This window comes from Henckelia pumila, chromosome 2 (assembly GCF_033568475.1).
Source record: "Henckelia pumila isolate YLH828 chromosome 2, ASM3356847v2, whole genome shotgun sequence".
In the NCBI taxonomy this organism is placed as follows: domain Eukaryota; kingdom Viridiplantae; phylum Streptophyta; class Magnoliopsida; order Lamiales; family Gesneriaceae; genus Henckelia; species Henckelia pumila.
In genome coordinates this window covers 199,103,790-199,115,763 of record NC_133121.1, presented here as the reverse complement: position 1 = coordinate 199,115,763, position 11,974 = coordinate 199,103,790, and the positions used below count along the sequence as shown (strand labels likewise).

General features: G+C 45.4%; 1 protein-coding gene across 1 annotated transcript; it reads left to right on the top strand.

Moving 5' to 3' along the window:
- The first annotated feature begins 6,147 nt into the window (after nucleotides 1-6,147).
- On the top strand, nucleotides 6,148-10,642 carry LOC140879345 (uncharacterized). The gene is made up of 4 exons (XM_073283024.1): nucleotides 6,148-6,557; nucleotides 6,646-8,520; nucleotides 8,632-10,054; nucleotides 10,253-10,642. Exons 1-4 carry the CDS (start codon nucleotides 6,148-6,150, stop codon nucleotides 10,640-10,642), a joined length of 4,098 nt encoding a protein of 1,365 aa, XP_073139125.1.
- Nucleotides 10,643-11,974: the final 1,332 nt, after the last annotated feature.

The window sequence follows — 11,974 nt, the reverse complement described above, 5'->3', positions numbered from 1 at the left end:
ATAAAGCCCAATATCAGAATGCTTTCAATGCGGCGGTGGCCTCGAATTTTCAGGCCTTGGACTTTATTTTTCGAGGCATTTCAGAGTGGCTAGGGATCGACCCCACCATGCAACCACCAGCTACCGCATTTCCACAGCCTTCCGACTTTCCCGGCGCCGATCCTGTCCTTCCTCCTGAGCATGAAGAGGAAGACGACGCCGACCATTGAACCAAGGGGAGTTTCGTTTTTTCCTTTTTTGCATAGCTTTGTGTTTTTGTTGTTTAGTTGTGTTTTGTGCTGGGATGCATTGGGGACAATGCTTAGTTTAAGTGTGGGGGGGTTGCATTACATGCATTTTGTTTCCTTTGTTTGTTTTGCATTTTTCTTGTGTTGTTTTTGCATGATGTTGTTGTTGTGTTTTATGTTGTCCAAATGCATGAGTTGAGGATGAAATTTTTAACCTATGACGAGGTAGTTGAAAAATGAATTTTTGAAAAATTTTACTCTTGATTGGATTTGAGAAACCGTAGGTTAATTGTTGAATATTCTTAAGCACGCATGTTTAACCTGTGAAGTGTAGCGATGTATTTGATATTGTGGATGTCTGTTGGACCATTGCACGACAATAGGTATTTGTGGAACTTGATGGTTCTTAAGTCTTGATGATCTTGTTGATTTAGCATTTACTCTCTTGGGTACTTTATGGAAAAAAAAAACTTTTATTACATGTTTATGAGCAATCGACTCCATCCGGGTTGCGAGCGAGATGTTTGAAATCCAATTCATCTTGTTTGTGGCTAAGTTTGCGGATAAAATGGGGTTAAGCCTTGAAAAAAATTAGTAAGGCATCAGTTCCATCCGGGCTTGGAAGGTGAATGAAATCCTATTCACTATTTCATAGCTAAGTATGCAGGTAATTATTGGGACTGTCAAAGAAAAAAATCCGACGGTGCGTAATTATTCTCAAGGAAGTTGTGTAGTGTTGAAGGATTGTTGGGAGGAGAGTTCTTGATGGTGAGGCTTGCACTGAATTGTTTTAGGTCGGCGAACAGTCTTGAAGCTTTGTTCTTTTGAAGTTGCATGTAACTGAGGTAACATGGCACACACACACGTTCGCATTCGACTTAAGGTGTATCATTGATGATTGAGAGTTGCTATGATCTTGTTTTTAATAAAGGGGTTCTCTGAGGCTATTTTAAGCATGATCGTCCTTAATTATGTATTTGTTTGTTTGTTTCAGTCCGTTTTTGCATGAATTGCTCGAGGGCGAGCAAGGATTAAGTGTGGGGGTATTTGATAGTTGTGTTTTGTTTGCATATTTTGTTTCTATTTTGTTATTAGTTTGCATGCATTTTATTTTTTTATTCTTTTTTTATCTTAGTTTTGTCTTTTGCATGCATTTACATTCATAACATACTCCCAGGTTTAATGTATAGGAGATTTCAAGTTGAAGAAAATGAAGGCAGAATGTTGGCCATTTTCCATGCGCTCGAGCGGACAAACTCGAGGCGATCGAGCGCGGGCCGAGGAATTTCAAGGCAGTGAATTGCATATTATTGCGCGCTCGATAGGACGTACTCAATGCGATCGAGCGCGCTAGCCTGTTTGGGAATAATTTTATAATTTTAGAAATTTTGTTATTTTGGACTCTAGGCTTTATTAGACTCTTAATTCCGTTTTTTAGGATTATTATCAGATTTTGGAGAATCTCTCATGGAGGCAAGGTTTTGTTCTTCAATTTTCTCTCTAGTTTTCTTCTTTTCTTTGAATTTTTATTGATTTGGTGATGAATCGTTGTAGCTAAACCTTTTATACTTGGTTGAGGGAGACGAAACCTTGATATATTATATTCATGAGATTCGATTTGTAGTGTTTAATTCTTGTTAAGTATCAATAACTGATTTGGTTTATTTCATGTTTGTATGCGATATTTTAGGATTGGCCATCTTAGGATTTTGTTTTGCAAGCTATAGCTAAATTAGAATTCAAATCCGTAATTGTTTGAATGAACTAATTTTCGAAGCAGCTACGTTTGATATTTTTTGCTGTTGAATTTATTAAATTGTAGGATCAATTATTGACTAGGCTAAATACAACCGCTGATGTTTGTGTTGTCTAGGTTCGTTAGTTTTACTAGTTTGAATACTACCGTGGATTTAAATCTAGATTTCTGTTATCTGGGTTAATTTACTGATAAGGGTCAATTTAGAATGTTGTTTTCTAATTAACTAAAATTAAGGTGAAACAGGAATTTGATTTTGAATGACGAATATTTAATAGGATTAATTATTTTTAGGAAATCGATGATTGAATGAATGAATATCAAGGGTGTAGTCGACTGATACCAAGTCTTGTCTCTTATTGATTTCTCCAGTTTAATTTTCCATCCTGCATGATAGTGATAATTTGAATATTTAATTGTTTAAATTTTTAGTAGTTAATCTCAAATCTCAAAATCCCCTTTTGTTTACTTAGGACACATTAAATTTCCCTTTCCTCGTGGGAACGATCCCTACTCACACTACTACATTTTTTGTGATTATCTGATTGAGTTGGGTAATTTGGGCGTGACACGATTAAACGCAACCAACTAGCCTACTACGTGGAGCTCAGAAGCCGTACTGCCAGTTTGTGATTTTTAAATGCCTTTTAAATATATGTTTTTACGTATGAGACACATGAGTTATGTTTCACTGATTTATGTTATAATAATTTTAATTTAAGATAATTAGTAATGCATAGCGGTTACGTGAGGGATTTATGGAAATTGAAGTATGACTCCGAGACGTGTTGTACGACAGGATGACATCGAGGATGTCGTGCTGGATGGTGCTAGGTGGGATGGAGCTCAGCGAGATCCACCTCCACCTCCACCACTCATACCATTTGAGAGAGCCAACGTGGATATGCTAGCTGGTATTACTAGGCTACTCGAGCATCAGGCCGGGAAGCCTTAGAAGTCGCATGAGGAGGATGTTGCTGAGAAGTTCCGCAAGCAGGGACCGAAGGAGTTCGAGGGAACTATTGATCCACTTGTTGCTGAGGAGTGGATTCGCTCGTTGGAGACTATCTTTGCGTACATGGGGATTTAGGATGATGATAAGATTAGATGTGTCATCTACATGTTGAAGTATGATGCAACTCTTTGGTGGGAGGGTGCAGTTATTGGTCTGAATCTGGCTACAATGTCGTGGAAGGATTTCAAGAGGGCCTTCTTCGAGAAGTACTTCATGGAGGATGCACGTGGCCAGATGATACGCGACTTCATGAGTCTCCAACAAGGAGACAGGACCGTGGTAGAGTATGTGAGATAGTTCGAGCATGGGTGACACTTTGTGCCCATGATTGCTTCAAATTAGAAGGAGAGGCTGCGATATTTTACTGATGGCTTGAGGTCCGACATCAAGAATGATGTGTACATGGAAGACGTGGCTACTTATAAGGCAGCAGTGAACCGAGCTTATCGGTTTGAGAAGGGGAGGAAGGAGATGCAGGCTAATTACCAAAAGAAGAGAGTTTCAACAGCAATCTAGAAGACAGTATTTGCAGTAGGCAGCAAAGAATCCTTTTGCTAGGCTATCTAAGGGCCCAATTCCTTTGAGACAGCAACAACAGAGGCCGCAGGGCCAGTCGAGACAACAACAACAGGGGGGCTTGTCGGAATTTGCTTTTGAATGCCCGCAACCACCGTTCACATCGAGCCCGTTATTTGTTTCCCAGTTTCCGGCGAGCTCAGGCGTCTATTGTTCAAATCAAGCCCCGATATGGAATCCTCATCAAATTTCGTTCCAGATGCACCCAGGCCCGTTTCCTATTCCTTCGTCATCGGAGCTGCAAATTGGATCTATTGATCGTGGGTCTGAAACCCTAGCTCCGATGGTCTTCTTCTCCAATTACTCAACCGTGCCTCAACCTTTTTTCAATCCTTCTCAGCCGAAGATTGCATTATCCCCTACGCTCCTTTCCATGCCTTCAATTTCTGGATCCTCGCCGTCGATGATAAACGCCCAATTCCAAGGTTTTCCGGTGAGTCACGCACCGAGTCACTCATTTCCTACCCCTCAAATGCCCGAGTCTGCACACATAGACCCCAAATTCGTGTTCTCCACCACCTCGCCGGCCCTCGGTGGTACTCCGACCGGTGACTCGAGAGTCAACTCGTGGTCAACCCAGTCAAAATCGTTGACTCATCGGTCAAATTTGTTGTTGAGTCAAGTCAAATGGTTGACTTTGACATTCCGGTCAAAATTGTTGACCCCTCGGTCAATGCAGTCAAAATTGTTGACCATGTGGTCAACCCGATCAAAATTGTTGACTCTGAAGTCAAAATTGGTGATGTTGACCTTCAAATGGTTGACTTGGATCCTCAAGTCCAAATTGGTGATATTCAAGTCAAAATTGTTGACCAGCCAGTCAACTCTGGCTCCAAATTTGCTGATTCTATCCCTGTTTCTTTTCGGGATGCTTTAGCGCCTCCATCTCCTCGAGCTTCGAGGAAGAGCTTTGCAGATGTGATCAATTCGATGGAGGATCTTCCGGAGCCGACTTTTCGGGATGGAAAACCGGGTATTCAATTCCCGGATGAGGTAATTTCATCCCTTGTTGAGCCTTTTAAGTTTTCCTTGGTGGGAAAAATTACGGGGAATCGGTCCACTGCTCCCAATAGCATGATTTCCACTGCTTTCTCTAAAATGGGTTTTAAGACTTCTTTTACTCTGAAATTCCTCCGTCGGGGATATTTGGTCATCACTCTTTCTTGTGAAGAGGATTTTGCTCGTTTTTGGACGAAGGGAGGGATTTTTGTGGGAGCAGTTGGGATCCGCTTTTCCAAGTGGACCCCTGAATTCAAGTTCGAGGCTGAGTCGCCTATTGCCCCAGTCTGGGTCCGATTTCCTGAGCTTCCCTTGCACTTGTATAACAAGAAGAGTCTGTATGCTATCGCCAGAATTCTTGGGAATCCAATTAAATTGGATGAGCATACGGCGGAGAGATCGAGAGGGGCTTTTGCCCGGGTTTGTGTGGAAATGAACGTGCTTGACGAGCGAATTAAGCACGTGTGGGTTGGATGGGGTGAGCATACCCAAGAGATTGAGGTAGTTTATGAGAAGGTCCCGTCCTTCTGCACTGATTGCAAGATGTTGGGTCATTCTACCGTTGTGTGCTATTCCCACGGGAAAAACCCAAGACCTCCTCGTCCAAAGCCCTCCGTTGGGAAGGAAAAGGTTGTGACCGAGAACCCTCCTCCGCAGCCTCAGGAGGCAGGTCCCTCAGTGACCCCGGGTGGCCCTGCTCCTTTTGCCCCTGGTGCGGGCACTTGGACCACAAAAAAGAAAAAACGTAACCAGCAGCGGCGGACACCTCCTCAAGCTGCCCCGCGTACTCAGAATGTCTTCTAAGTTCTTGAGTCTTTACCTGAGGAGCCTGATCTTTGTCGCTCTGAGTTGAGGACTGAGGCTCCTTTTGAGTCTGCTGAGCAGAGTCCAGATCTCACTGTGGATGGAGATGTTGTTAAGGACCTTGCTTCTGGGTGTAGTGATGCTACGATGGGAGGTGATGCTGGTGCTCCCGCCCCGCAGTCAGTTGTCGCTCCCCACGAGGGACCTGACCTCGGCTTGGCCCTTTCTTGGGCTCGTCAGGTGGAGGAAGAGGTTGGTGCTTCTTCAGGGGTCGGTGAGATGGATCTTGGTTTTCCGCAAGCTGTTCCTGTGCCTTCCTTGGAGGCTACTGATACCTGCACTCTGAATCACAGTAGCCACTCCATCCCCTCGCTTCTTGGGACTCCTGTGGAGTCCTCCGCCCCGTCCTTTGAGGGGATTGTCTCTCAGCAGGGTACTTATTGTCAAGACGTTGATCCGATCACTGAGTTTGTCAGCGAGGACGACTCAAGTTCCTTCTGTGGGACTGAATCGTGTGATGGGAGATATTTTGGGAGATATGATGAGGATTTTGATTTCTCTGTTTCACCCTCTAAGAGAACGCTTCGTTTTGACACGAAGCGACAGCAGACTCTCCAGGAGTCTAGAAAGAAGACGGGGCCTTACTCCACCCGTTCCAAATGCAGTGCCTAATTTGGAACATCAGGGGACTCAGGAGCTCTGAGTCCCAGGAGAGGCTTCATGCCTTGGTGAAAGAGAAGCGTGTCAAGATCTTGTCTATCTTGGAGCCGATGATTGCACTTGACCAGCGCTTCATGACCCATCGCCTTGGTTTCCAGAGAGTTCTGTCGAATGTCTCTGGTCATATTTGGGTTTTTTTGGCGGACGATGTGAAGGCGGAGTGTGTCCTTGATCACGCTCAGTTCCTCCATCTTTGCGTGGCGGCTCCCTTTTTGCCTACCCATGTTTTTTGCTCTTTCGTGTATGCCAAGTGTGACTACACTTTACGACGCGACTTGTGGGCTTCTTTGCTGCAGGTCAAGCCTGTTGGTGGTCCTTGGCTTGTTGGGGGGGATTTTAATGTCGTGAGGGATTCCTCCGAGTTTCTTGGCTCTTCTGGTGGGAGGCAGCTCCCCATGGACGAGTTTAATCATTTTGTTTTGGAGTATGCGCTGGTTGACGCTGGTTTTGAGGGCTCTTCGTTCACCTGGACGAATAAGTCCATTTGGAAGCGTCTTGACAGAGTTTTTTGTTTCTGTGGATTGGGGTGACCATTTCAACTCTATCAGGGTTGAACACCTCAGTCGCACGGTTTCGGATCATTGTCCTCTTTTGGTGTCTGCTCCTGTCTTTGCTCGGGGGCCGAGCTCGTTTCGGTTCCAGAGCATGTGGACTCGGCACCCGGGGTTCCTTCAAACCGTCAGGCTGAACTGGAACATGCCCTGCTCTTTGCAAGGCATGCCCAGGCTCTTTGCCAAGCTGAAACGGTTGAAGGGCCACCTCAAGTTGTGGAACCGGGATGTTTTTGAGAACCTTTTTGATAAGATCGCTGAGGCGGAGAGGTCGGTTAGACTGGCTGAGGCTGCCTGTGAAGCGGATCCCTCTGAGCATAGCTGGACCCTCTTGTCCAGATGCAATGAGGAGCTGTCTAGAGTCACCGCTATGGAAGCGGATTTTTGGAAGCAGAAAGCTGCTTGTAATTGGCTTGAGGATGGGGAGAGGAATACGAAGCTTTTCCACAACATGGTGAAGAAGAAGAATGTGATTAATAAGATCTTTCGTATTTGGGAGGGTGGTAATTGCCTCACCTCTCCTGGTCTCATCAAGCAGTCTGGGGCTGCCTATTTTGAGCGCCTCCTCACTGGAGATCCTTTTGTCCGGGATCTTCCGGATTTTTCTGGCTTCTCCTCGGAGATTTCGGAGGAGGAGAACCATAGCTTTGCCGCCGCACCTTCCTTGGAGGAGGTACGTGCTGTCGTCTTTTCCATCCCTCGGGATAGTGTGGCGGGCCCCGATGGGTTTTCTTCGGTTTTCTTTCAGAGCTGCTGGGATTTTGTGCAGCATGATGTCATGGACGCTGTCCTTGATTTCTTTCGGGGCTCTCTTATGCCCCAGGGCTTCACTGCCACCACGATCACTTTGATCCCCAAAGTCGAGGGTGCGCAAGCTTGGACGGACTTCCGTCCCATCAGCTTGTGTAATGTTTCCAACAAGATTATCTCGAAGCTTTTATACTCTCGTCTGCGGTCGGTGGTGGGGAGACTCGTTTCTCAGAGTCAGAGTGGCTTTGTGCCGGGGCGGATGATTGCTGACAATATCCTTCTCGCGCATGAGCTCACTCACAGTCTTAATCTCCCTGCCCGTGGTGGTAATGTCATTCTGAAATTGGACATGGCTAAGGCCTATGATAGAGTCCAATGGTCTTTTCTTCTGGATGTCCTCCGAAGGTTTGGTTTTTCGGAGCAGGTTGTGAGAATGGTGAGGGCTTGCATTTCTTTTTGCAAGTTCTCGGTTAATGTCAATGGTACCCCTGCTGGTTTCTTTGCTTCCTCGAGAGGCCTGAGACAGGGTGACCCTTTATCTCCCCTCCTCTTTATTCTTGGAGCGGAGTATCTGTCCCGTGGCTTGGACCGGTTGTTCCTCCAGCATGCTGATTTAAGGTATCGGTCTGGGTGTGATTTGCCGATTTCCCATTTGGCCTATGCTGACGATGTCATTATTTTTGCCAATGGGGGATCCCGTGGTCTTCAGCGTCTCAAAGATTTTTTGGCTCACTATGAAAATTGCTCGGGCCAGCTCGTTAATGTGGCCAAGAGTGCTATGATCTTTCCTCCGAGCTGGACCGCTCGTCGCCGCTCCCGTTTGCTGCAAATCACTGGATTTGCGGAGGGGCAGCTGCCCTTGAAATACCTTGGAGCTCCACTTTTCCGTGGGAACCGCAAGTGCTCTCTCTTTGAGCCTCTTCTGCAGTCGGTCCGGAAAAAGCTGGAGGGCTGGGAGTCCCGTTCCCTTGCTCCTGGGAGTAGGATGACGCTGATCCGCAGTGTGCTCCTTTCGATCCCGATCTATCTCTGCCAGGTGATCCAGCCTCCTTTGGCTGTTTTGGAGAAATTGGAGCGTATTTTCAATGCTTTTCTTTGGGGCTCCAGACCCTTAGAAAAGAAGTGGCACTGGGCCCGCTGGTCTCGCGCCTGTCTCCCTGTGGAATAAGGAGGCCTGGGTTTTCGTAGGCTCAAGGACATTGTTGATAGCTTTTCCATGAAGCTGTGGTTCAGATTCCGGCAGGGTTCCTCTCTCTGGGCGAGATTCCTTTCGAGGAAGTATTGCCGGACTGTCAGCCCTATTTGTGCTCCTTCTCGTGGAGCCATTTCCCCCACTTGGAGGCGCTTGCTCCAGATTAGACCTCGTGCGGAGCCTGGTATCCGGTGGAGGATTGGTCTTGGGGATGTCTCTTTTTTGGATGATACTTGGTTGGGTGATGCCCCTTTGTCGAGCAGGTGTAATGTCAGAGGGGATCGGTGTGTGCGTGTTTTCAGCTTCCTTTTGGAGGGAGACTGGGATTTTGATCTCCTTTGCGCTGTCGTCGCTCCCTTGGTGGCGGAGGAGATCGTTCAGATTCCTGTTTTGGTGGATGAACCGGATGCGACTATCTGGATCCACAGCACCGATGGTGCCTTTTCTGTGAGATCTGCTTGGGAGCAGGTCAGACCGAGAGGCTCGGTCTCGGATATCTTTACTCCCTGTTGGGGTCGCTGGATGAGGCCCACCATGTCCTTCTTTCTGTGGAGGTTTTGGCATCGGTGGTTGCCTGTGGATGAGGTGCTCCAGCAGCGGGGTTTCTCCCTTGTGTCCAAGTGCCAGTGCTGTGAGATTTCGGAGACATTTACTCACATTTTCATCGACGGTCCCATCGCCCGCTCTGTGTGGCATTTCTTTGGGGCTATCTTTAGAGTTCGCATCCCTGCCACTGAGAACTTCAGTCTGTTTCTCAGTGCTTGGAAAAGGGGTCGCGAGTGGTCTCCGGGGGGTAATGTGAGGGAATTCATTCCTTTTGTCATGCTTTGGTTCCTATGGACTGCACGCAATGATACTAAGCACCGTCACTTACCCTACTCTGCGGAGAAGGTTAAGTTCCAAATTTTGTCTTATTTGAGACTTGCTCATTCCGCAACTGTTATCAAGCCCCATCTTTGGCTGGGGGCTTTGCAGGCTGCGAGGAAGATGGGCATCTCGGTCGGCCTCCAACGGATTCACAAGACTGCGATCGTCCGTTGGTTGAGGCCTCCACCTGGGTCCTTCAAGCTCAATGTGGATGGGAGCTCGAGAGGTAACCCGGGTGAGTTGTTTGTGGGGGGGGTTGTCCGGGATTCTTCTGGTAGGGTCTTGGCGTTTTTTAGTGAGTTCATTGGTTTGGGGTCCAATGTCCGTGCAGAACTCTGGGAGATTTGGAGGGGTATTCTTCTCTGTTCTGACCTTAGCCTTTTTCTCCTTTGGATTGAAACTGATTCCCAGATTGCTATTCAGATTCTTAGATCTCGGAGGTGCCGTTGGGATTTGGACCATATTTTTTCGAGGACGCGTGTTTTGGTGCGGAATAGGCCGGTTCATTTCTCGCATATCTATCGGGAAGGGAATTCGGTTGCGGATGCGTTGGCGCAGCAGGCTCATGATCATAGGCAGTGTTTGTTGGAGATTGGTGTTTCTTTAACCACTCCCATCGCTGCGTTGGCCCGTTCTGACTCTTCCGGGCTTCCTTACCTTAGATCTAGGTTTTCTTAGAGCCTCACGCTCGCTTATAGCCGTTTCTCTTGGGCTTTCTTTTTCTTTGTTTGCTCTCCTTTTTGGTCTAGGTCATCCTAGATTTAGATATATGTAGCTATTTATTTTTCTTTGCAGGTACAGCTCTTCGGCCCTTTTCCGGAGTTTTTGGAGTTAGTCTGTTCCCCTGTCGCTTGCTTTGCTTTCTTCAGGGTGATGGATCATCAGGCGTTCTCTGTGCTTCCCCTTGCCTGGTTCTTGCTGTTGTTTGGATGTTTTGTGGGCGGTCTCTCGTGCCCCTCGCTTTTTGGATTTCCAGTCTTCTTGGGAGTTAGGTTATGGCTTGAGTTTCCTTCGCCATTCTCCTGCTTTTTTGCTCTGGGTCTGCTGGTTTGCGGTCGCTCCTCTTTTTCCTCGCGGCCTATGTATAGTGACTTCCCAGCTGATCATGACTTTTGGACATATTTCTTGCATAGCTTTGATCTGTTGTTCAGCTCTGGATGGTGCCAGCCTCTTTTAGCGCTTTAGTGTCGGATTTGATTTTGCTGGCCTGGAGTTGTGGATCTCCTCTAGGTTTTACTGCACAGGCTGATATCAGCCACTCTTCGCGCCTCAGTGTCCGTTTTTGATTTTGATGGGCCGAGCTGTGGCTCTCTTCTAGCTTTTGCTGCTCAGGATGACTGCTGACGTTGATTTAGTTAGCTATCTTTGATGTTATTTGTTTATACTTATTTTCTAGGGATGCTTTGGTTGTATATTTCGATACCCTAGCTGTTCTGATGTTCTTATTACCTTTGTATAGCCTTTTGGGGAGGTCTTGGCCTAGTCCCCCTCCTCCGTTAGGTTTTATTTGTATCGCTTTTTTATGTTTATATACAGGTAGGGGTCTGCCTAACCCCCCGCTCCCGGCGGTGTTTTTTTTAAAAAAAAAAAAAAAAATTAAAATAGTCTTAATTTTATTTAGAAAATTAAACTTTAGAGGGGTTTATGACAAATTAAATAAATAGAGAAAATTGAAAAGCGCGCACAAACACAATCCTTTAGAGATTATCAATTAGAGAAAAATAGTCTAGAGGTTTGATTTCACCTGGTCTCAACAATATTCAATCCTAATCAATCTATTTTCATGAATTCATTTAAATTAATAACCAAGAACACATAGATTATACTATTTCCCTCTCCTGAGTATCAAATAGAATGTATCAATTACAGATCGATTTCAATATCCTTATAAAAAATCTACTTGTAATGATATGTGTGAAAAAATGTTCTTTTTAGGTTCTATTAAAGTTATAAGCTCTCCCGAGTCATATAAACAATTAAAAGTGTGAATTCTATTAATCCTATTCTAAATCCCCTCTCTCGAGTGCCGGATTCTGAATAAATATGACAAATCAATTTATGACCAGTAAATTGAAAAGACTATCAAACCTAGAATCACAATTAATTTAGAAGAACTCAATTCATTAAAATCAACAATTCATAAATATGTCTTGACCAGGCTACATCGACCTCTAGACTTAAAAAGTTTAGTTCATAATAAAATTCATAGCAACATAAATCATGTTCAGAAATTCAAACATAATTCAATCTCAAAATAAATAAATAAAGTAAAGATAACAAATCCGAAGTCTTTCTTCCGTGTCCGGTTGAAAAGTCTTCGTCTTCGTTCCAAGCAACTCCAAATCTCGATCGAAACTTTAACGACTTTTCTCTCAAGATTATTTTTGTGTAGTGGCCGCTTGATAGCTCTCCTTAGGTCTGAAAAACCCTTAAATACGCCCTTAAGATTCGTCTAAACACCTTCCAAAAGTATCCAAAAATTCCCAAAATTAAACACAGCACTTTGTCATACAGACT